The sequence below is a fragment of the Acomys russatus genome, chromosome 29, assembly GCF_903995435.1.
Source record: "Acomys russatus chromosome 29, mAcoRus1.1, whole genome shotgun sequence".
In the NCBI taxonomy this organism is placed as follows: domain Eukaryota; kingdom Metazoa; phylum Chordata; class Mammalia; order Rodentia; family Muridae; genus Acomys; species Acomys russatus.
This window is the reverse complement of record NC_067165.1, coordinates 46,495,193-46,520,195: the sequence shown is the minus strand read 5'-3', so window position 1 is coordinate 46,520,195 and position 25,003 is coordinate 46,495,193. Positions and strand designations below refer to the sequence as shown.

Genomic DNA, 25,003 nt, shown 5'->3' with positions numbered 1-25,003 from the left:
GGGCTCTCTGCGCAGCCACAGGGATGGGAGAAGCCGGAGGCAGGTCCTCCACCTAGGTCCTGGCCTGAGCCTGGATAAGGGGCCTTCATCACTCTGGTTGAGGGTTTCTCTTTCGGACTTTGCTTTTGCCCAGGACAGTTAAACTTCTGTAGTGGGCACATGGCCAGAGGGGTCTCAAGGCCAGAGGAGAAAACTAGAGGTGCTGGGTGGGGTCCCTGAAAGTACTGCTGGGCTCACTGGGGTAGAGGAGTCAGCTGCCCTTGTCACTGGGCCCAGGGCAGACTCAGGGACAGGAGCGGAGAAGAAAAATCAGCTCTGATGTTCTGCTGGGAGAGGGACCGCAGTTTAACTGGATCAGTGAGTCGGACTGAAGGGACGAGAGAAGGGCGGGATCACGTGGCTATTGCTCAGCAAACAGCTCAGCTCCCAGTGGGGACCAAGGGCCTAAAACTGCGAACCCAGGGGCCTTCATCCCGCCTGCTGAGAGACAGGTGGGCACACAGAGCAAAAAGAAAGATTTACCCATTCATGAGACTCTTGGGCAAGAAAGGTAGAAATGAGCAGAAAGCTGCTTCCCTGACCCTTGGTCTGACCTTAGTTCAGTCTGGATTTCAGTGGGCCCACCCTCCCTGAGCCTCCCACGTGGGGTGGGGAGGGGTGCAGCGGCTTTCCATGTGGCCTATGGAGGCTGCTGACCCCTTTTTACAGAATAAGCAGAGTCCAGTTAGGAACACAGGCAAATGGCGGTCCAGGCTCTCACAGCTGGGTCCCGAGGTACTGGCCAGCCCCCAGGAGCTCCCAACAGAGAACAGTGACCAGGGAGGTAGAGCAGGGGCAGAGTATTAGCCTAGAATGACCAAGGTCCATATCAGACTTCAGGGGTTCTTCTGAAAGGACAGCCATGCTCCATGTGGCTTCCTAAGTGCCTGAGAGCCCCAAGGTGACAGATACCTCACAGGTCTCAGAAGGAACCTGGGCCTGGCTCCTTTATTTACCACTGGGTGTGCTGAGGACCCGTGGGGCCCTGTGCCCCTTGGTGACCTCGTCTCAGGCTGTCCTATGATAGCATCACCACAATGACCAGACGCTGAGCCACACCGTGGAGCTGCCTGCAGGAGACAGGGCGGCACGGCAGCAGCACAGAGCGAGCTCTGAATTCTGGGGGCTGGTTTTCATTGAGACGGCAGTATTTGGCTCTGAAAGTCTCTCAGAGCAGAAGGCGTGGCGCCCAGTGAGTATTTTTATGCAGAAATATGAGAACTATTCTGCCAATGCAGCATGAAATTGCTCCTGTGGCTGAGGTGGAGGCAGACGAAGGGGGAGATGGACCCAGCTGCCTCCCGGGCCCCCTGGATCTGCTGGCCCCCAGGCCAAATCAGCACAGCCTCTGCTCACTGGCGTACTACTCTGGCTGTCTTCTGGAGCCTACAGCTTGCCCATAAGGAAAGAATATGAGCCCCCACCCCAGCCTTTGTTTTACATGGGAGGATCTGCAGCCTTTGCTGTGGTGTCAAGATGGCTGTTTAGACAGTCCTCTTCTTGTCAGAAATGTTGCTGCCCCGGCAAAGACTTCTGACAAAAAGCTGGCAGGATTTCTGGGGAGTGAGGGGCCAGTACCCCAAATATCTGTGCTACTGAGACTTGGAACTGCCACCTTACCACTGTCCTTTTTGTCCCTCTTCTACCATGTGAATAACAAAACTGCAGAGAGTTTTGTAACTGCCAGGAGGGCCTTGGAGGGCCATGGACACAGGGCCCCAGCAGGCCGGGGATGAACCTTAGGAGGCTCAGGAGAGCTTAGGTACCACCAGCAGATGCAACAGTGTGTGAAGAGCCTAAGCTGAGGTCAGGAGAGACCTGGAAAGAGGGTGAGTGAGGCATGCTGGGAGCCATAGGCTGTCCAGCCAGGATGGGCAGAAGGGGCAGAGGTCAGTGTATAGAAAGCTCTATCCTGTGGAGAGGCTAGGCCATCTGAAGGAGCAAGGATCCAGGGAGGGAGGGGTCGTCCCTGCCTAATGCCGGCTTGAACCTTTTTTTTTTTTTTTTTTTTTTTTTTTTTGGGCTGAAAGGCAGAGACAGGCAAAAGGCAAGGAAAGATTGGGGTGAGGGGTGGGGTGGGGGGAAGGTGAAGAAGTGGGGGAGGGCTCTGTGAGGGAGTGGTGTCAGGAGTAGGAGTTTGCCTAAACGGAAGCTGCAGGGTGTTCCCTTGACTGGACAGCCACCTGGTGATCCCGGCTCTCCTTGGGGCTGTGTGGGGTTTGCAAGGACAAAGGGTGAGGGGAGGACTCTGGCTCACACTGGCAGCCATAGTGAAGCCGCAGGCAGGTGGGATAGGCATGTCTGAGGCACGCTGGTGGTGACCAGACATGTTCTGTCAGACCCTGGCTTTCGCTAGGGATGGTGGCACATATCCACAATCCTGGCACTAGAGAAGCCGAGGCAGGAGGAAGATGGCTGGGTGGGCTGCATAGCAAGACGCTGCCTCAAAAGTCAACTAACAGGGGAGGAGTGGGGGGGGGGAGGGCCTAGGAGGAGACCAGGGAGGGGGCTACAATTGGGATGTAAAGTGAACTAATTAAAAACAAACAAACTTACTTTAAAAAAAAAATCAACTAGCAAACTAACTAGCCGAGCAGCACTAACTATCCAGGCTTACACAGGAGCTGTAGAGACCTATGAGGCTCTCAGCCCCACGCCACATCAACTAGCTGAGCAGCACTAACCCAGGCTTACCCACGAGCTGTCGAGAGCCATGAGGTTCCCAGCCCCACACTACACCACCTGCCCTCGGCTTCAGGCCTGGGTGTGCCACACTTTTCTAGCACTCTGCTCTGCCTTTCTTATCACCTGGAGAAGCAGTTCTCAACATGTGGGTTGTGGCCCCTTTGAGGGTAAGTGACCCGTACACAGGGGTCACATATCAGATGTTTACACTACAATTCATAACAGTGACAAAATTACAGCTATGAAGTCGCAACAGAAATAATTTTATGGTTGGGTGTTATCACAACATGAGGGACTGTATTAAAGAGTCACAGTGAGCCGGGCGTGGTGGCAACACGCCTTTAATCCCAGCACTCGGGAGGCAGAGGCAGGCGGATCGCTGTGAGTTCGAGGCCAGCCTGGTCTACAGAACGAGTCCAGGACAGCCAAGGCTACATAGAGAAACCCTGTCTCGAAAAACCAAAAAAAAAAAAAAAAAAAAAAAAGAGTCACAGCGTTAGGAAGGTTGAGGACCACTGAGCTACAGCTTGCCCACTGTACCTGAGAGCCAGAGAGCGTGGGTCCCAGTGCTGGAGGCTCAGGTCGGGACCCTGGCTATCAGTCCCAAGCCAGAGAGTCCACAAAGGGTCCTAAACACAAGGGAAGTGCTTTTGCCGGAAAGATACCCTTTTCCTGAACTTTCTTGCTCCTGCTAAGAGTCTAAGAGGCCAGGCAGTGATGGCGCACGCCTTTAACCCCAGCACTCAGGAAGCAGAGCCAGGCAGTGATGGCGCACATCCTTTAACCCCAGCACCCGGAAGGCGGAGCCAGGCAGGTCTCTGAGTTTTTGGCCAGCCTGGTCTACAAAGCGAGTTCCAGGACAGACAGGGCTATGTAGAGAGCTGCTGGACTCGTGTGGTAAGCCAGGACAGGAAGGCCAGCTCTCCTTTGGCCTTGGGAAGGAGGTTACATCTGCTCCCTGTGGTCAGCAGCTCCAGCACGGGCTTAGTGCCCTGAGCCTCAGTGTTTCTCGCAGGACCACTGAGCCAGGTCCTGAGTACATGGTCACCTTGCACCCCCGACTGCTGACATGGCCCACTCACCTGGCACAATGCTGGGGGTGTCTCCCTGGCCATGGAAGGCTCCTGAGTCCAGCACTGGCTCTGAGTCTCTCTTGGAGAGTAGCAGGTCATCTCTGGCACCCTCCACAGTAGACCCGGGCTCCAGCACCCAGGACTGGGGCATGGATAGAGGATAGGAAATGCACTGGAACCCACTAGGAAGGAGGCAACAAGACCACAGTGTGGCAGCAAGACCACAGTGTGGCAGCAAGACCACAGTGGCAGGGCTGGGGAACAACAGGTCAGGGGGCTAAGGGGCTGGGGCAGGCAGGAGCAGGGATGAGGCAGCCCACACTCTGTGTATGTCCTGGCCCTAACCCTGGACGTGGGCTACTTAAGATGGTTGTGTGGGTCACCCTAATGCTGCTGAGCTAGGTCTAACTAAGGCCAAAGAAGAACCAGCCGGTGGGTTCCCCTCTGCTCCCCGCATCTGGTGATGACTCGGCATGTGGCTCCCTCCAGCCCTCATCCACCTGCTTCTGTTTCTACCTTTCAAAGTCTAGCTGGTTGTCACGGTGTCCCAGGCCTGCCCCAGCTGTACCACATGGGAACATGGTCAAGAGAGACCTAGGGACAGCTCTGGAGTCTCATCCCCTCAGAGGTGGCCCCGGGGGAATGTGTCATCCTTACAATGGTGTCTGGATGGGTGTCTCCATGTGGTCTTCATCCATCTTGAAGAAGCTGACCTCAGAGTACGCTGGGAGTTGCACGTATCTGACTCCTGCTGAGATCTTCAGGACCCGGCCACTCTCACCTTCCAAAGGAAGAAATGGAGAGACTTGTACTGGCCAGCGGGATCTGGGCCCCACACTGAAGGTGGGTCAGGGTGAAGGGCGCCTGTGCTGTCCCACTTGTAACTGAGTGTGACCACGTTCACCTTTGGCTAGTCTGTCTCTCTCTCTTTTTGTTTTTTTGAGAGAGGGTCTCGCTGTGTAATAGCCTTGGTTATCCAGGACTCACTTTGTAGACCAGGCTGGCCTTGAACTCACAGCGGTCCACTTGCCTCTTGGCTAGTCTCTTAGAGGGTCCCTGTGTTGCCTTCCTGGGAGGAGTGCCTGGCACAAGTCTCCTCCTGGGGCTTCGTGCTTCATTTTCTGCCTCTGCTCCTTCACCTGGAGTCTGGACACTGGCTCTTCAGCTCTGGGCCTTGGATCCCTGAAGCCCCTCCTGCACTGGCCAATTGCCTTCATTCTCTGGGAGGGTCCCCCTAGCCAGCTCATGGGTCACTGCTCATGCTACAGCTTGCCCCAGGCTCGTCAGTTGCTCGTTCTGTTTGTCCACCAGCTTGGCCGTAAGCTGTAGCTCAGCCTCCACTGTTACCTCCCCAGCCACTAATACAGGGCCAGGTACTCAGCTGATACCTAGAAAGCATCTCTGAGTGGACACACATGCTGACCAGCCTGGTACCCCAGGTGCAGGTGGCTCCAGAGCACAGGGCCTGCGGAGTAGACAGCACTGTCTTCTCTGAGCCACAGGCCTACTGGGCCCTTCTGTGGCAGGTGGAAGTGGTGGAGCTGGGCACATGGCCACACCTGGAGAGCCCATCGAAGACAAGGGTTGCCTAATGCACGGGGAACATCTTGGGTGTGGTGAGGCAGGAGGATGGCTGCCAGTGCTGGGCAGGGGTGTGATGGGGTGGAGTGACAGTCCTGGACTCTTGGACCTGACACAGACATCTGGGGTGAGTCTCCAGTCTCACAGGGGACTTGGGAAAGCCCTAGACAGCGGCAGACCCCAGTGGGCTCTGACTGGAGTAGCAGCAAAGAGGGTCGGCTCAGACCCCCAGGTGCTTCCCAGAGAACCCTCTCAGCTGAAGAAAAAGAACTGGAAATACGGGGAAGGAGGGAAGAGAGCCTCTGGAGTTACAAGGCTCAGGGACATCAGCGCACAGCTTAGGACACACATGCAGAAAGACCCCACAAGGTTAAGATAGAACTAAGGGGCCGGGTGCAGTGGCACACACCTTTAATCCCAGCACTTGGGAGGCAGAGGCAGGTGGATCTGTGTGAGTTCTAGGCCAGCCTGGTCTACAAAGTGAGTCCAGTACATCAGAGACTACACAGAGAACCCGTCTCTGAGGAAAGCTAAGCAGTCTAGGGCTCATCGGCCTGGGGATGGCTTGTCTCTACTAGCCTAGATGCAAAGACGCAGCCACCACAGGAGACCGGCTGCAATGCTGAAGAGCAGCTGGCACTGGATGGTGTATCCTCCTCAGACCTCTGTGACAAACCATGAAAACAGGGCCTAAAGGAATAAGCACTTTCCACGTAACTTAGATCTGCTTCAGAACAAAAGCTGGATTATAATAGGAATACGAAAATATCTGGCATCCAACAAAGTAAAATTTACAATGTCTGGCATTAAACCAAAGATTACCAGGCCAGCAAAGAATGCAGAGAAGTGTGGTGAGTAACGAGGAGAAAAGCACATTAGGTGCAACTGACCCAGGTGCTAGAATTAACTACTGGGGACAAAAGGACATTTATTACAACCCAGGCTGTAATCCCAGCGCTTTGAGCAGTGGAGGCAGGATGATCAGGAGCTCCGTGATGTGCTCAACTACAGAGGGAGCTTGATACTGTCGCAAAACTGACATTGGGGATCAAGAACAGCTGTGTTCTCCTGCTCATCAGTGAGAGTAGAAACACAGGAGGTAAGAAAGTAACAAGAGATGAAAGCTATGATGCTGTGAGGCACTGTGGCTCATTTCTGCAGTCCTAGCACTCACGGAAGAGAGGCAGGAGGGTCTGCTGTGAAGTCCAGACCAGCCAGGGATACACAGAAAGAGCCTGGGAGTTACAGAGAACAAAGCAAAAAGTCCCCTGGACGTGAGTGGCGCGTGGCCCTGGACAAGATGCACGACAGATTAACTGAAGCAGAAGGGAAGACTGTGAGCCCGAGAAAGCAGCTAGGAAGTCCTCAAAAACAAAACAGGCTGGGCGTGGTGGCTCACGCCTTTAATCCCAGCACTCGGGAGGCAGAGGCAGGTGGATTGCTGTGAGTTTGAGGCTGGCATAATCCACAAAGTGAGTCCAGAACAGCCAAGGCTACACAGAGAACCCCTGCTCGAAAAAATAAATCAAATGCAGAACAAAAAGAAAAAAGAAAGAAAGAAAAGAAAACAGAGAAGGAAGGAGTCTGCAAACAAACAGTGGGGCAATTTCTAGCAATCTCACACATGGGAAATAAAACAGAGCAATGGAGAGACCACTGGGAGAAATAATGGCTGAAATTTTTCCTAATGTGGTGAAACTGGAGTCCATGGACGCAGATGCATCAGTGCAAGTGCAGATGATGGAGCAGTGACACTGAGGAAGAGGCAGAACTCTGCGGCTGGGGAGCCACCTCAAGTGCCTCTCAAAGGCAAAGCAAGCCAAGGTGCTTCCAGACACCAACCGGCAGCTTCGTTGCAGGCCGAGGCCATGAAAAGATGGTACCAGATGGAGACCCGAAGAGGGGCCAGCACGATGGCTCAGCAGGCAAAGGTGTGTGCTTGCTGCCCAGCCTGATGGAAGGAGACTGCTGGGACCAATGAGAACAACAAAACAAAAACACCACAGGGAGTCTGCATCTACTGCACTAATAATTATGCTAACCCAAGTGTGGCGGCACACGCCTTTAATCCCAGCACTCAGGAGGCAGAGGCAGGTGGGTCGCTGTGAGTTCGAGGCCAGCCTGGTCTACAAAGTGAGTGCATGACAGCCAGGACTACACAGAGACCCTGTCTCAAAAAACCAGAAGAAGAAAAAGAAGAAGGTGGAGAAGGAGGGGGGGAGGGAGGGAGGGAGGGAAGGAGGGGAGGGAAGGAGGGAGGGAGGGAGGGAAGGTGGGAGGGAAGGAGGGAGGGAAGGAGGGGAGGGAAGGAGGGAGGGAGGGAGGGAAAGTGGGAGGGAAGCAGGGAGGTAAGCTGCTTTAACTTCAAAACAGCAGCACTGCTCCAGAGAGCACCCAGTGCTGGCAGGAGAAGGCTGGCAGGACCTGACACTCTTCTGGGAGACTGCAAGAGGACGCTGCCACATGGGAAGGTGTAGTTATCATATTTATTTATTTATCTTTGTGTGTGTGTGAGAGCGCACGTGTGAACTTGAGTGCACACATGTCCACACCACAGACCTACAGTGAGAGGACAACTGATGGAGCCAGTTCTCCCTTTCTTCATGAGGGCCCTGAGGGCTGAACTCTGGATCTCAGCTTTGGTAGCAAACATCTTTACATGTTGAGACACTTCATAGGCCCGGGAGCTTCTTTGACAGTTTAAACACATGGACCATATGATGCTGCTGTGCTGCCTGCAGGTATACACGAGAAATGAAAATCTGTGTGTCAGCAGCACTGTCGCTGTCATCGGTCCCAACACGAGGCAATCAGGTGTGGCCTATCTGGGCAACAGGATGCTAGTGATCAGTATGGAGGATGAGGCCGACACACACTGCATCGCAGAACACCATACAAGTAGGAAGCAAGCGAAGGACCATGTCTGTGACATGACTCCACTTTCTGAAATGGTCAGGAGACAAATCCAGAGGCAGGAGATGAATCAGGGACTTGAGTGGGCACAAGGCTGGAAACAGGACCGAGGGATCATTCTAGAGGCCCGGAAGTGTTCCGAGAAGGCACTGTGATGAGGTGGCGGCCACAGATCCACTAGAGATCATGGGATCTAGCTGGGCACAACTGCACATGCCTGTAATCTCAGCTCTTGGGAGGCAGAGCCTGGAGGATCAGCTCAAGGCTGGCCTCAGCTACATATTGAGTCTGAGGCCAGCCTGCACTAAATGAGGCCCTGTCTCAAGAAATAGAAAAGGGGGCGGCGGGAGAGATGGCTCCGCGGTTAAGGGCACATACTGCTCTTACCGAGACCCTGAGTTTGGTTCCTACACTGGGCGGCTCACAACCATCTGGACTCCAGTTTCACGGGATCTGATACCCTCTTCTGGCCTCCGTGGGCACCTGCATGCATGTGCATATGTCCACACAGGGACGCGCAGCACACACATACACATGTAATTTTTTTAAAAAGATATTATGCAACCATTTAATACTGAGGTTAATGGCACGTAAATGATACCTTAATAAAGTTACTAAGCCAACTTAATACATATTTTAATTATGGGCATGTATGTGTGTCTGTGTGTACACGAGCACAGGTGCCCATGGAAGCCAGAGATACAGACCCCCATTCCCTGACCCAAGCTAAGCTACAGGTGGTTCTGAGTCACCCTGTGTGGGTACTATGAAGGGAGCTTGGGTCCTTTGCAGAAGCAGTCTGCATTCTTGACTCCTGAGGCATCGCTCCAGTCCATGTATGCACTGTGACTTTCTCGATGGCACACTGAACGTGGGGGAATTACCAAATACTGGGAACTGATGTGGATAGGGGTTTAGGACATTCACCCAAGAAGGAAATCTGATTACCCTAAAGGAGAAATGGGAGCCTGTTTGGTCCATGCTGACCTGCTCAGCTAAGCTGACCATATCTTTTTTTTTTTTTTTTTTTTAATCTTCTCTGCTCTATACAAGGCACACTAGTCTCTGAGTGAGGGTTTGCATGTGCTGAAACACATGTTCATGTGTGCACACGCCTCTCCATGCACACATATATACCTGGGCACACACACACAAGACTGCCTCCGTGTGATGGTCTTACACCAGGCACCAGGCTGCAGGGACCTCTGCAATGTTATCTCAGGAGCAACCTGAGCACCTTACCAGTTTGCTCTACTTAAGGGCCTGCAGCCCACTTCTTCTGGGGAACAGGGTCATCACCTTGAAGACACTTACTCCTGGCAACTTGCCCATTGTCTTCCTGCAGCTGCACGTTCAGTGTGAAGGGAGCTCCTTGGACCACTTCCAGTACCTCTGGGCCCAGAACCACAATCTTCTTAGCCTGTGCTGGGGGCAGAGGAGGGCATTAGTGGTTGCAGCAGTGGCACCTGAGGCCTCCAGGTAGAGGGGCTACCAAGCTGCCCTGCTGCTGGGGCTGAGGCACAGCTAGGTTGGCTGAAAGTTGTCCCTGGCTAGGCCCACCCTGGGATGGCACCTCTGTCCCAAGTCAAGGAAAGGCCGCTAGAAAGAACATGGGAGCAAATAATGGGCAGGAAGGTACCAAGCCACGCAGGCACCGATCACTCTGCAGCCATGCCAGACCAAGCCACGCGGGCACCGATCACTCTGCAGCCATGCCAGACCAAGCCACGCGGGCACCGATCACTCTGCAGCCATGCCAGAGTGTAGTGCTCTCAAAAGAGCCTGATAGAGGCCACACAGGGCAGCAGCAGTGATTTAAGGGGAGGGGGTGTGTCAGGTCAGCATAGCTTGTCTGAGAAACTCCAAAATCCTGGGGCTGAGAGGCCCGATGACTAGGAAGTATCTATGGCTCAGAGGAACTGTGGGTCGGGGAACACTGGCAGTGGGGGGCTGTAGCTGAGAGGGCCCATAAGTGAGAGGTCCTGCTTAGAGCACAACTCCTTGGGTCCAAGATCTGCATAGAAATCAACCAGAATTTGCTTCTCCTGTAAAGGATGGGGTGTTGTGTTCCACTCCACCCCAGCTTGGTCCACCATATCCCATGTGGCTGCCCAGAGCCACCTGGGATACAACACATACCCGGAGCCCTTAAGGACCTCAGGGTGGCTGGGAACACCTACCTGCTGGGTGGCCATTAATGAACATCCCACAGTAGGTCACTCCAGAGCAGTGGGCCAAGGTGCCAAGCCCACTGAAGACATCGCTATGCCACTGCCCCTGCAGAGAGAACAAGGTCCCCTAAGAGGGCGGCTCCAAGGGCCCAGGGCCCTTCACTACAGGAACCCCAGGGCTGTGAGGCTAACGAAGCCTTTCCTTTGGTGGTGAGGCACTGCACTTTGTTAGGAGGGATCCAATTTGCTTTGCTAAGTGTTCTCCCCTTGAATTTTAATGACGCCAGGAAAGAGGGGGAACAAAGGCACAGCACACACCATGCAGAGAAAACATTGAACAGGCTCACTTTCCAAGGCTCCTAGTACAAAGATGTGGCACTTAGTCGATCATGAGGAGACCTGAACCTGTGACTACAATGCGGCCAGGACCAAGGTGGGTTGTTCTGACGCCCAGAGCTTTTATACAAAAAGGCAGTTAAAATACACAAAACACACACACAAACACACACACACACGCACACGCGCACACATGCACGCGCGCACACACACACATACACGTGCACACACCCCCCTCAGGGTGGGGGTGGGGTGCCACTCTCCACATTCCTCCTCCGTACTATACCTGGATTCCCAAGCAATTGTGTAAAACAGCAGCAGGATCAGGTCCATAGAAAATTTCAAGGTCAAAATGGTGTTTTATTTTTTATTATGAACTGCTTGTATTGGGGAACATCAGCTAACAATAGGCTTGGCGCCAGCCACTCTTCAAATACCCTACTCTGTCCTGGACCCCCCACGCCCTATGTGCAGCTGGGGCTCCCACACGGTTCCTGATGGGAGGGGAGCACTGGGCAGAATAGGAAACTGGGCAGTAGGGTTCACTCAGGCTGAGCAGCACTGAGGGGTGAACGGTGGGTGCCTGCTGGCCACAAAGATGGTGAGAAGGTTGCAACCCTACCCAGTGGGCTCAGAGTGCCTACAGCCTGGAAGGAAGCTGTCTACGGGCCGCTGACTACATGATGGCTGGCTGGACCTCAAGAGAGGTGTACAAACAGAGGCCTCTGGCTATGTGGCGGGGAGTAGCTGCTCGTAGACACAGGCCCTGAAAACTCATGCCTCTCTCTATGTGTCACTCACAGACAACAGGTTGCCCTAGGGGCCCCTTCAGCTGAGAGGTCAGCAGGCAGCTGTGGAGCACATGGGCAGGCCTGGCTGCTCACCCCAGGGTACAAGCCCCTCTGGGATGTGGATGGAGCCATTGTCACCCCCGAGAGAGAGGCTCCAGGTGCCTTGGGGGTGGCCCCACTCCTCCAGCACTGCAATGTCAAACCCTGGGACAGTGCAGGGGTTCCCACAATCCCAAGGCTATCCAGCCACTGCATTCCTGGAGTGTTGATGCTGGGTGCTCAGTTGACAATGACAACCCCAGAAGACGACATTCACCCCACCCCTTTGCTTGATCCCACAGTCTTGTGCTGAGAGTATCCACTTCACCTTCCTCGTCATTGCAGAGCGGGACGCAGGAGGGCTAGGAGGGTCGAGATAGCAGGCTGCACCGAGTACAGTGAGGCCTTGGGGGCCCTGCTTGGGAGCCTGGGAGGTGACCCCGCCGGCACAGGGCCCTCGCCTGGCCCGGCTTTCTCTACCGTGAGAACTCAGATGCCACGTCAGGCAGGGCAGTCTTCAGTTTACTGGCTTCTTCCTAGGAGCATTCCCACCCCCTCCGGTGACGGCTGTCCTCTCTGTATCCAACCTTTTTCCTTCCTGTTCCAATACCCTCAAGGTTGGCAACAGCACACGTGGCTGGTGATAGACGTTCTGAGTGGGCAGGTACTACAGGAGGGGCCGCCTGGGCTCTGGCTGATGGACTTCCAGATGTGTCCCAGGCTCTGAGCTGTAGGAGAAGGAACAGCAGTTTTCCCTTTTTGCTCACCATGCCCACATGGGCTTCTGGAAAGTGCCGGCGTGGGCTTTCAGAAAGAGAGGAGGAGGGGCCATGGGCAGGTCAGGGCATGTGGCCGGGTGCCTGCTTGTGGGGTGGTTGCCATGGAAGGACGTGGCGAGAAAGGAGTGCCCAGGCACCGACAAAGATAAACACAGGGTGATGTGGAGGTGCCTGCCAGCAAGGCCAATGGCCTGGCCAGTGGTGAGTGAGGAGACATGGGTGGCACTGTTCTGCCACAGGAGCCTCTCAGCCAGCCACTTCCTAGCATCTCCAGCTCAGCCAACAGCATAGTCCCCAAGGTGGGTGGCCAATGGGCTGCATGCTAGAATCAGAGCCAATGATAAGAGCTGGAGCTTGGTGTTCCTGGCTTCGGGACAGCACTTGGACGATACAGATGTGTTCAAGAGACTAAAGACACTACCCTCTGGGCTTGCCTGAGCGATATCATAAATCCTGTATTTGGCCGTTTGCACCCAGATCAGGAATAGATGCCTATCATTAAACTGTCGTAGCTCCTAGAGCGTTGGGCAGGCTCCTGCACATGACACCCCTCCCGTGGTGTCCCTGTGAATGAAGCAGATCAAGGAGGCAACTGGGCAGGCCCTGGTCTGAGGCTTCCCCCTGGGCCTCCCTCTCTGAATCTCCAGAGAAGCTTGAGGGCTGCCCAGGTACTACTCAGTGTGGGACCAGTCAGGGAGTCTCAGCTATCAGGAGCTGGAGCTGGGCACCACACTGCCACCACAAAGCCCCAGGAGCCAGAGACACCTGCTCTCTCCTCTCTGCCCAGCTGCTGCCTGACACCCAGGGGAGGATGGATGTGTATGACAGGACAGAAAAGGGTGACCATGATGATATAGCCTGCCAGAGAGGAGTTGTTTAGGGTGCACCAGAACTAAGCAAACACACAGCCAACAAGGAGGCACTATCAGGAGAAGGCTACCCAGGACAATGGGGTAGCAGTCTGTTCTGTGACCCCAAAGTGAAGCTCAGTCTTACTGCTCTGCCACAGCTGCAGACCACGTTTGTGATGTCCCGCCACGGCTGCAGACCACGTTTGTGATGTTCCGCCATGGCTGCAGACCACATCTGTGATGTTCCGCCATGGCTGCAGACCACATCTGTGATGTCCCGCCACAGCTGCAGACCACGTTTGTGATGTCCCGCCATGGCTGCAGACCACATTTGTGATGTCCTGCCACAGCTGCAGACCACGTTTGTGATGCCCCGCCACGGCTGCAGACCACGTTTGTGATGTTCCTCCACAGCTGCAGACCACATTTGTGATGCCCCGCCACGGCTGCAGACGTTTGTGATGTCCCGCCACAGCTGCAGACCACGTTTATGATGTTCCGCCATGGCTGCAGACCACATCTGTGATGTTCCGTCATGGCTGCAGACCACGTTTATGACAGTGAGCACACACAATGCAGGGAACAATCCTTGGCACCTCTCACTTTATTAGAAGTGGCTCTATGGGGGCGGCTACAACATAGATGTGGCTATGGGTGTGGTCCATCCTCGGCATAAGTTCACCGATTTCCTTTTGCACATCTTGGTCCTTCCTGGGGTGACCGAACTCCAGACCTTTTCAGTTGTCCTCCATGATGTTACGGTGTGGAGGAAGCAGTTGCCACAGACTGCTGCTAAGCCTTGGTTGGACCTTTTGTTCCCCTTGGGTGACGTCACCTGTGAGGGGTTGTCTGGGCTCTCCTCCTGGGGTTGTGACTTTTTTCTTTTTTTAGACAGGGTTTCTCTGTGTAGCCTTGGCCATCCTGGACTCACTTTGTAGACCAGGCTGGCCTCGAACTCACAGCGATCTGCCTGCCTCTGCCTCCCGAGTGCTGGGATTAAAGGCGTGCGCCACCACTCCCGGCTGGGGTTGTGACTCTTACAGAACTCGATTTCCAGCTTGCAAGAGTGGCGGGTAGCTTCACTTGCATTCTAGGAACAGCAGGCCTCAGGCTGTTGGAGTTGACTGGTCTGGACTGCATCTCTTTAGGGTTTCAGGGTGTGGAGTGCCGGTATTGTGTGCGGGCGCTGGAGCAGCACTAACTGCTGCTGAGATGGTTCCAGGATGGGCCAATCGTGGGGAGCAGCTGAACTTCTGAGGGGACACCACCGGACCCGGTGCCCCACTGTTCCACGTTCTTCCTAGAGGTCTTCAGTGGCAGAGACAGGTCTGGGTCACTGGTCTTTCCATCTTGGCCTGGGCCTTGTTGGCTCAAGGAAGGCAGGCAAGTGATATGAGAGGTAGCCAGAGGGCCTGACTTCATCTGCCTGGTGACATGCAGGGACTCTGCAGACATGCCAGTCAGGGGAAGCTGGGAACTCCAGCAGGTGAAGGCACCCACAAGGCTGGCCACCTGTTCTATGTGTGCACAGGTGTGCCAAACAGCAGGTTGCCCTCTGGGAAAGCCAACATGGGAAATGTGCAAATGTGGATTTTCAGGAAGCCAGAGCTTTAGGTGACAGACACGTCCCTGCTGTGGGAGGGGCCTCCACCACACCGGCTTGCTCAGTGTACCAGTCTAGGCTCCCACTAAGGACAAGGGTAGAGTCACATCACTGTGCCTGCCATGCCAACTGCCTTTGCGAAGTGCAGGTCTCTCTAGAACGTCTGCTCAGGGTCTGGATTTCTTTTTTACAACATGGAAACACTGGCTAATGTTAGAGATGACTGAGGGGAACTCTGATGACACGGGGGCCAAGATCAGAAAAACAAAACTGACTAGAGAAAGGCTGACCACTGTCCAGCCTGCTTAGAACACAACCCTGGCCCTGCTGGTGGGCCTAGGGGGTGGGGCTGCACTCCCAGACACCTCAGTACTGAAGAGCTAGCACCCACTTACCTCATTCGCCTGAGGTCCAAAAGAAAAGGTAGAGATGTTTCCCTGCGAGAACTTGTGGTAACAGGCAGGTGCCCCCAGGTGACAGGGCGGGGCACGCTGGGAGGGACAGAGCACTGAGAGCCACTGCAAGAACAAAAGCCAACCCGCAGTGATGGCAGCAACAGTGCAGGCAGGTGTGTGTGCGCGCCAGTGTGTGTGTATGCGTGTGCATGCAGAAATAAGAACCTCTGGGGACTCTAAATAATGTAACCGCAGTGGAAACATTTGGCAGCTCCACAAAAAATGGTCAGTGTAATAACAAGGCGATGCAGCTGCTCTGCTGCTGGGTCTACACACCAAAGGCTGCACACATATGCTCAGGGGCCCACTGAAGTGGTCAACGAGGGGAGTGAGCATGCGTGTTCACGCGTGCCTCTCAGCCTTCAAAGGAGGCCCCTGCACATGCTCAGTGAGAGTGGCCTGGACACCATGATGCTCAGTGACAACAGCCAGGCACTGAAGAGCAAAGAGTGAGATAGATAGCTGAGATGGAAGAAAGGTGGGTGCTAGGGCCCAGGGGAGCAGGGAGTTTGAATTTAATGGGACCAAGTCTGTTTAGATGAGTTTGTGGGCAGATGGTGGTGCTGGCCACACGAGAACATGCATTTAATACTACTGAACCGGACATTTAGTGACAGCAGGGTGGCACTCTTCGTGTGTGTGTATGTGTGTGTGTGTGTGTGTGTGTGTGTGTGTAAGGGAAGGACCCTGCAGGTTTGGCTGAGGTCTCTGCCCTCCACTGCATGCAGGTGATGCCCCGTGGAGAGCTCAGTGGGGAGTCGGCCATCAGCTGGGCTGGAGCCTCAGGAAAACCTCTGCCTCCTGGCCAGTGAGGGCTGGGCAGTTATCTTTCCTCACCCGGGCAGCAAGTGAAACCTCCTGCTGTCTCTGAAGAGCAGGTGAATGAAAGTTGGTTGTCTCAGGCGGGCAGTTTGTGGGTGCCCATGGCTTCTGAGTCCTGACTTCCAGATGGCATTGGATGGAGTGTCCACCTGTCCTCTTGGCCTTTGGCATCCCTTTCTGTTCACTGTCCATAAGATCCTGGAGGAAAGTATTTTTTTTTTCAGCCTTACCAAGAGCATTGTAAAGCAGCAGCTAGAGGACGCCGCCTCTCTGTCCAGATGTGGGTCCTCTGCTTACTGCTGCAGCTCGCGCTGTTGCTTTTTGGGGCTCCCTCCCCTCGACACTGCTCCTCCTGACCAGCCACAGGATGCTGGGGTGGGGTGGGGGGCTGTTGAGGACCAGCTGAAGACTCAACATTCTCCAGCCCCACCTCTGAGGGAGGAAGCCTTTGTGAAGAGTCTTGTGGTGTTCAAGGCTCTGGCCTCAGGAGGAAGAACCATGGCAACTCTTTAGCCTGTGTGGCCGGCTCAAGACTTGTGCTCACTGCCTAGGCATTCAGGCCTCTCTGCAGCTGGCCCAAAGGGCCCAGGGCATTTCCACCCAAACTTGGAACAAGCGCCCAAGGCTGGGCATGCTGCCGGCGAGCAGGTCTGGGCTGCCCCCTGGTGGACAGACTGCAGGCTGCTGGCCGTGAAAGTGAGGCATCCCTGGTTCTCTTCTTGGTTGTACTCCACATTTCCTGGCCTGTCAATGGCAGCTCATTCACTGTCCCTGAGCAGTGGGGTGTGTTCTGGAGGGACCCAGTGAGGCAAGGCCTTTTCCAAATCCCAGGGAAGGGTGAACCATGTATGTGGATTGGGCTTGGGTGCGGAGGCCAAGAGCTCTTCCCCCACTTTCTGGATGGGGAAACCATGTCTGGGCCTCAGTTTTCCCATTTATAAAATGTGGCAAACAGTCCCTGCACAGAGAATCCACAAGTGGAGGGTTTGGAAGTGTCCGGCAGGTAGGAGGTGGTCTGACAGCCCTGGCCTTCTTCATTGGAAACAAACCTGTGTGAAGTGTGGCTTGAGTCGTGGAGGACTCATGGAGGACTCTGTGGAGGCGGAGGACAGGCAGGAAGTGAGTGGCTCCTTTGAGTCCTCACTCCCTTGTACTCTCCTGCTGCACACTGGTATCGATCCTGCTTTGGACATGCGGTAAAGGCAGGTCCCTTGAGGATGAGCACCCAGAAGGGAAGGAGCCAGACCAGTGAGTGGTCACAGCGGCATGCACAGATGACACGCACACTGTCTCGGACAGATCGCAGGCAAATCTAGGCCAACAAGGCGGCAGTGTCCACAGACTCCCAACAGCCATTAGCAGACCAGTCCCACTCGCTAGTTTTTATGACAACTTGACACAAGATAGAACCATCTGAGAAGAGCAAATCTTTTTTTGTTTTTGTGTTTTGAAACGGTTTCTCTGTGTAACGGCTATGGCTGGCCTGGAACTCGCTCTGTAGACCAGGCTGGCCTCTGCCTCCCAAGTGCTGGGCTTAAAGGCATGTGCCACCACAGCCTGCTGAGAAGAGCAAATCTTAATTGAGAAAATGCCTCCGTAGGATTAGCCTGGAGACAAGTATGTTGGGCATTTCCTTGGTTGATATGGGAGGGCCCACCTTACTGTGGGCAGTACCATCCCTCAGCTGTGGTCTTGAGTGCTATAAGAAAGCAGAGCAAGGGCTGGGGAGATGGCTCAGAGGTTAAGAGCATTGGCTGTTCTTCCAGAGGTCCTGAGTTCAATTCCCAGCAACCACATGGTGGCTCACAACCATCTATAATGAGATTTGGTGCTTTCTTCTGGCAGACAGGCACACATGCAGGCAGAAAAAGACAGGCAAGGATACACAGAGAAACTCTGTCTCGAAAAACCAAAAGAAGAAGAAGGAGGAAGAGGAGGAGGAGGAGGAGGAGGAGGCAAGCCTCAGAAGCCAGTGAGCAGTGCTCCCCGTGGCCAGCCTTGCAAGCCAGTGAGGAGTGCTCCCTGTGGCCAGCCTCACAAGCCAGTAAGTAGTGCTCCCCGTGGCCTCCGCTTCAGCTCCTGCCTCTAGGTCCTTCCCCTGGGCTCCCGCCTTGACATCCCACACACAGGTACAGGCATTCATGCTGGGTCTTCTGTGGCCCCACAGCTCTGGGGGAGCTGCCATTCACTACTCCATCAGAAAGCCAGGCCCTAACCATTTCTCCCTAGTCAGGGGACACACGCCAGCAGTCAGCAGAGGGAGCTGCAAGCTCTGTGAGTGTCTTGCGCTGGGTAATGTCCTATAGGAATGGCCCCAGTAGAGCTGTGGCAGCTCTTCTTCCCAGCTCTGCATGGCCTGGGCTGGGCTCTTCCTACTTTCAGGAGCCTGTTCTTTCCAGTTGTTCCTCTGCCATTTGAGAAACCTGGAAAAAATACGAGCCACACCATCTTGGTTACTGTGATGCAACAAGAAACCGAGTAGCCGAGAGAGGGCGACTCTCAGGAGCCTAGAAGCCTGGACTTGTTCTCCTGTACTGTCGGAAACCCCAACAGAGCTCGTGCTCCCATCACAGCAAGCAGAAACACTTGGATCCTGTTAGGGCATCACCTGTGACGACTGGACTCGCCCAGAAGCCATGATTCCAGAGGCCTTGAGTGCCTGCTTCCTGCTAGGAGTTGGCCTGCAGTCAAGCCAGGGATGGTGCAGCCAGCCCCAGCCCTGTCATCTGTTTCCTCTTGTGCCCCTCCTGGTAGCTTGCCAGTTTTCCTGCCCAGTAACTGCACATTTCTCATTAAGAGGACGAGTGCAGTCTCGCCTCCTGCGCACAGCACCCACAGTGTCTCATGCCTCCCAGGTGGACACACCTCAGTTCCTTGTCCACTGACACACGGCACAGGGTTCACGCCACCTGAGGACTAACAGGTAGAAGGAGAGTCTGCCTCCAGGGCAGATGTGGGGATGTGAGGGTGGGTTGAGTGTGCGTCCATTTCCTACTGAGCATTGCCAGATGAAGTGAGGGCAAACATCATCACGGCTCCCGTCCTCCAATGGCCTCCCGCCTTCCCGCCGCGGCAGTAGGTACAGTACCTCATACGTGGAGCCATCAGCATGGCACAGCAGCCCGTGTCCCTGACGCTGGTCTCGAACCCAGTCGCCTTCGTACTTGTCACCATTCCTGAGGGCACAGTACAGGACCCTCAGCTAAGAACCAGGTGGTTGCCGTGACTCAGACTAACTCCGCTGACCAGGCACAGCAAGCACACCGGGGCCAAGGCAAAAATAGGCCCTGAACAGATGGTCTGTGAGCTCCTGCCTTGCCAGAGCTGGCAAAGGAGGGCTGGTGACAGGCGGGGACATGTCTGTGTGCCCCCTCCCCCCATGGCAGGACCCACTTTCCAGAGCATGCTGGGCCCTGTGTAGGACATGCTTTGCTTCTGCTGCTCAGGACGGGAAATGACAGAGAGGAAGAAACCGGAGAGGTGATTCTGCTTGTTTCAAGGGCAGGCGCTGGGTAACAATCCACGCAGGGATCCGAACACAGGCTTAAGGTCTCTCGCCCGCTGCCTGAAAGACAGTGGCACTGCTGGCCACAGTCCTTGCCTAGACCCATGTCCTTGGGTCCACTCTTGTACCAGCCTGACACATGGGTGTTAGGTCCTGTATTCAACAAGTGTGGGAGGAGGCAGAGACAGACACACAGACACAGAGAGAAGGAGCAGAGGCTTAGAGTCTGGGTACTAGTTAGCTACATCTACGGCCTGGGTACTAGTTAGCACTTGTGAAGAGTTTACCTACCCAGACCCCATGGCCAGGAGGATTCTAGAGGAGGGGACCACTCCTGTTCCCAAGAAGCAGCTTACACCTCCAAGACGCATACTCACTTAAAGATCATCTGCCCTCGGCCATGTCTCTTGTTGGCGTGGAAGGAACCCTGGTACACCTGCCCATCCTGGTCCTCCAGAAACCCCTGCCCTAGTGGAGGAACCAAAATATACCAACTTCACTCCACACCTCCCTTAGCCTCCTGGAGGAGCTTGCCTTGCACCCCACTCTGTCCGGAAGGTGGACTCAGAGGGCCAGGACCACTCTGGAGGCCAGGCTGTCTCCTAGGCCCTGCAGACTGTTCCTTCTCAAACAAGAATGGTAGATGCACTGAGGGACAGAGGGCTGCCACTGCCCAGGTTGGCAGGGCTGATAAAATGGATCCAGACTAGTTATCACAGGTTCTGAATGGGGCTCCACAGAAGGCCCTCCAAAACTACCTGTATTTTGGTGGATAGCATCAAAGTATGCTTAGAGTGCACTTGTGTGTTTGTTTTTATGTCTCAAAGTTACACTGTATGGTGAACACAGAGTGCTCTGCCTGAGTCCACTGCAAGGCTTGTCAACCTGAGAGGCCAGGGGGAAGTGACTGGAGATGTGGCCTTGTTAACTGCCGACACTCTGCTCCTGGGCAGTTCAGAAACATACGGGTCTTTCTGTTTTCTAACTCGAGCAAAGCAGGGGAAAGAAAAGGAAGCTCCCCCCATGTCCACACACACCAGAACCTGCTCTGTCATTTACGGGTACAGTTAGTCTGTCCACAGTGCCCTGCCAGAGGGACAGGTTCCCCCTTCATTCAACCTCTTACTCTTTTTGGCCTACAGACCTTACAGGAAGTGACTGACTCACGCCCTAGGGGGGAACCTAAGAGTTTCAGGGTCACTGGGACCTTGGGAGAGTGGATCTGGTCAAACCATGGCGGTGGCAGCAGTAACAAACACTGATGCTGAAAGACTTAGGCTAAACCGTAGGACCTAGAGTCATCATCGAACAGCTGTGCACTGTCTTAGCCTGTACGTGGTGGGCAGTACGTGACCTAGAGTCATCATCGAACAGCTGTGCACTGTCTTAGCCTGTACGTGGTGGGCAGTACGTGACCTAGAGTTATCATCGAATAGCTGTACACTGTCTTAGCCTGTACGTGGTGGGCAGTACGTGCAGTGGACAGCTTGGATATGACACATGTCCCAGGACATGGTGGGCAGCTTGCTCTCCGTATACAGGCTCTGATGGGTTGGACTGCACTGTGGGCAGAAATGGGGAACTAATTGCTGCCTCTTCCCAACTTCCAAAGCCAGACAAGCTAGGTTCCTGGTTCTACCACCTGAGCACACGCAGGCCCCCAGGCCCCTGGGTACCAGACCTTCCCTCAGGCCGTGGGAGAGCTCTCCTTCATAGTGACCTCCAGCTTTGTACTTCATGATGCCACGTCCTTGAGGCTCTCCTAAAACAAACTGTCCAGAGTAGGTGTTTCCTGGCGTGGATAAGAGAAGAGAATCAGGCAGGCTGTCTTCTGTCTCTCTGCTGCACCCTAACCAATGGCAGTGGAGATGCCCTTTTTTCTTCTTTCCTTTTTTTTTTTTTTTTTTTTCTCCCAAGACAGAGTTTGACGCAGGGTTTCTCTGTGTAGCTCTGGCTTTCAATGGAATTTTATCTGTAGACCAGGCTGGCCTCAAACTCAGAGATCCGCCTGCCTCTGCCTCCCTGAGTGCTGGGATTAAAGGAGTGTGCCACCACCACCCAGCTAGGATGAACCTTCTTTTCCAGCTTTTAAAAAACAACTGAAAGTGGGGCTACAAAGATGGCTCAGCGGTTAAGAGCACTGTCTGCTCTTCCAGAGGACCTGAGTTCAATTCCTGAAAGCCATATGGTTGCTCACAACTACCTATACTGGGATCTGACATCCTCTTCTGGCATGCAGTTGTACATGCACTTATGTACATGTCCTCAAAACAACTGAATGATAAGCCCAAGAGAAAAGCTCCCCTGAGTGCCAACAGCCCACTAACTGTGAGGCCTAAAGCTCCAGGAGATGCCTCCGGCCACTGACATGGCAGCCATGGAGCAGTCTGCCTGTCCAGAAATACAGCGTGACAAAATAAATATCTTTTGTTTGTTTGTTTTGAGTGCTGGCCCAAAAATATCTCTACTGTAGAAGAAAACTTTAACTTTGGGATGATAAGTCTTTTTCTCAACGAGGTGTCCTGGAGAAAACCAAGTTGTCTACAGAGAAGTGCAAAGGCTTAAGTAGGAATCCCCGGGCACCCCTTCACCAGGCTAGGTCTTCCGTGGGCACAGAGGTCATCCAGGCTGTAGGTCTTACACTTCCTTGGTCTAGCCAGCATGTTGTTAGTCTCTCGTTAGTGGACCGGAAGCTCCTGTTTACACACAGTAGCCCACCAATGTCCAGTGCTAACCTGACCAGGCCCAGTGCTGGTAGCCTTCCCCAGTGATTTCTCCATCCACAAACTCGCCTTCATAGTAACTTCCATCTTTAAATAATAGCTTCCCATGACCTGGAGAGAGAAATCCACGTGTGCAGTCAGCTGGTGAGTGGGAGTGACCATAGACCAACCCGCGCCCATTGGGCTCCCTTCTCAGAGTGAGAACCTCAGTTGCTACGCGGTGACTGTCTAGTGACTCAGGAGGCTGAGACAATCTGGGTGACACAGTGGCAACTCCTATGAACAAACGCCAGGGACACACTCCTGCACGCCCGCTTCCCGGTTGAAATGACCACAGAAGTCTGACCAGGTGAGACCGTGTCCTCCACTGGTCACCTTGCTTCTACACGAGTGCGCCCTCGCATCAGAGTGCACACGGAGACCGGAAGTCAGTGTTAGGTTCCCTGGAGCTAGTTATGGCTGTTATTAGCTACCTGACGAGGCTGTTGGGAGCTGAACTCTGGTTCTCTGCAAGAGCAACAAACACTTCTGAGGCAACTTTCTGGCCCCTGAAGAACACATTCTTTTGTTTGTTTGTTTGTCTTGTTTTTTGAGACAGGGTTTCTCTGGACTAAAGGCGTGCGCCACCTCACCCAGCTGAGAACACATTCTTAGGCGTGGGTGACTCTTGAGGCAGCTCTGACAATAGTTGTAGACATAAGCCTTGGTACCTTCTTACAGTAAGATGGTCCTTAATGATGGTGCAAAAATAAAAAATGTTGTATAACACAAACACTAAACAAAAGCTGAACGGTGCTAGGGGCATAGCTAGTGATAGAGCACTTGCCTAACATGTACAGGCCCTGAGTTCACAAGAAAACAAAGAGAAGATTGGAAGAGACTGGGTGCAGTGGTGCACCTGGGAGGCCGAAGCTTACAGGTTCAAGGCCAGCCTGAGGTACATAGCAACAACAACAACAACAACAACAACAACAACAACAAAAAAAAAAAAAAAAAAAGAAAGAAAGAAAGAAAGAAAGAAAAGATTTTCTGAAAATGTGGTCACTTCCCTTTTTCCCTTTTTGGCTTTTCAAGACAGTGTTGCTCTATGTAGCTCTGGCTGTTCTGGAACTCACGCTGTAGACAAGGCTACCCTTGAACTCAAGAGATCTGCCTGTTTTTGCCTCCTGGCTACCGGGATTAATGGTGTGTGTAACTCTAACGTGGGAAAATACAACAGACCCTCCATGCTGTGAAGAGAGTCAACAGGAGGCATCCTGCTGAGGACACAGCTGCCTTTCCCCAGGGACCAACAGACTCAATGGCTCATGGCACAAGTCATGTATCTTCCAGCTTTTGTCTGGTGATCTTCTATAAACTGCAATGCTGCCACAGACATGAAGGGGAGAACAGGGTTCTCTCTCTCTCTCCCTTGGTCACCAATTTTTGCACAATTTCTTTCGGAATGCAGAGAAACTAAGGCTGAACATCAGGGGTCTGCATGTCTAATAACAAGCACGCAGCATGCTGTGACGGTGGTATCTGTGTGTCACTGTGGATCCATTCACTGCCCGACTCCTTCCCTCCCACCAACGGTCCACCCACCAGCATGCTATGAGCTCCAAGCCTAGAAGAACTGGTCTTACACTGGTTCCACCTCGATCGGGGCAGAATGGTACCAGTGTGCAGGCTTGGCGCAAGACTAGCTGCCCTCCAAGCTTCTCAGGAAACTGGCCTCTGCAACGACCAGAGGGGTCTTACCATGTTTCTTCCCTCCCTTCCATTCTCCTTCATAGCGGAAGAAAGCGTTTGAGTACACATACACGCCATAGCCTGTGTACGGAAGAGATGAACACAGTGATGGTGTGACGTCGGCAGACACAGAGATGGGGCAGGTCAGGGCCTGGAGTAGTCTGCAGGTCATTTCTAGACTCTCTAGCCCTTTCAACACGGCAGGATGCTTCACCTTGGCTAGCTGCTCAAGATGCATGGGGGAGCTAAGCTGTTTATTATTGTCCCCCCACTCAACGTTGTTGCTTTCTACACGTGGCCCGGGCAGAGGAGGGCTAGGTCAAAAACTGATTAAGAGGAAGGACTTAGAAGGTGGTAGCGAGGGCAGCGAAGCAGGGAACAGCCTCGGTGAGGACTCAGCGAGGAGCCCACTCTGCCAGGACAAAAACCCACACTTAGCCTTGGCTAGCCTCAACTTTCATCACCCAGCTCCCATCGCTCAGGGACAGGCAACCCCCCTGCTTCCTTGCCAGCTAGTCGCAGCCTGGGGCGGGGAGACAGTGGCACTAGAGCTGAGCCTGGCCTTATATCGACCCTGTTCCTCCGGTTTTAGGATAATTTTCCATCAGACTGCACTGGGCGGGACCGCCTTCCCAGGGCCTCGCGTGCTCACCCCGCCCAGCTTGACCTCGGCTCGACTACGCGCCCCGCCTAAAGTGACCGAGGCCTGTGTGAGGAAGAGGGTGCAGCCTTGTCGTGGCTGCAAGTGCGCCCTCCAGAGCGGCCGAGCTCCAGCGGGGAGACACCGCTCGTACCGTTTCGCGGCGGCAGTCTCGGCGAGCGCCGGCGCCGCTGGAGCGAAACAGGGCCCCCGTCGCCGGTCGCCGCCATCTTGCCGCTAATGGTTCCCTAGCAACCATAAGGCTG

The 25,003-nt window shown here is 54.1% G+C and overlaps 1 protein-coding gene across 1 annotated transcript in view; it reads right to left on the bottom strand.

The window, feature by feature from the left end:
* Window positions 1–24,995, bottom strand: part of Morn1 (MORN repeat containing 1) — a 30,094-nt gene extending 5,099 nt beyond the window's left edge. The window contains exons 1-10 of the mRNA XM_051171566.1: window positions 24,892–24,995; window positions 24,107–24,178; window positions 22,379–22,477; window positions 21,325–21,435; window positions 20,021–20,111; window positions 19,227–19,314; window positions 10,472–10,568; window positions 9,606–9,716; window positions 4,455–4,578; window positions 3,807–3,979 (exon numbers count right to left, since the gene is read on the bottom strand). Coding sequence (XP_051027523.1) covers window positions 3,807–3,979; window positions 4,455–4,578; window positions 9,606–9,716; window positions 10,472–10,568; window positions 19,227–19,314; window positions 20,021–20,111; window positions 21,325–21,435; window positions 22,379–22,477; window positions 24,107–24,178; window positions 24,892–24,967 — 1,042 coding nt within the window. The 5' untranslated portion in view covers window positions 24,968–24,995. The remainder of the gene's footprint in view (window positions 1–3,806; window positions 3,980–4,454; window positions 4,579–9,605; window positions 9,717–10,471; window positions 10,569–19,226; window positions 19,315–20,020; window positions 20,112–21,324; window positions 21,436–22,378; window positions 22,478–24,106; window positions 24,179–24,891) is intronic.
* Window positions 24,996–25,003: the final 8 nt, after the last annotated feature.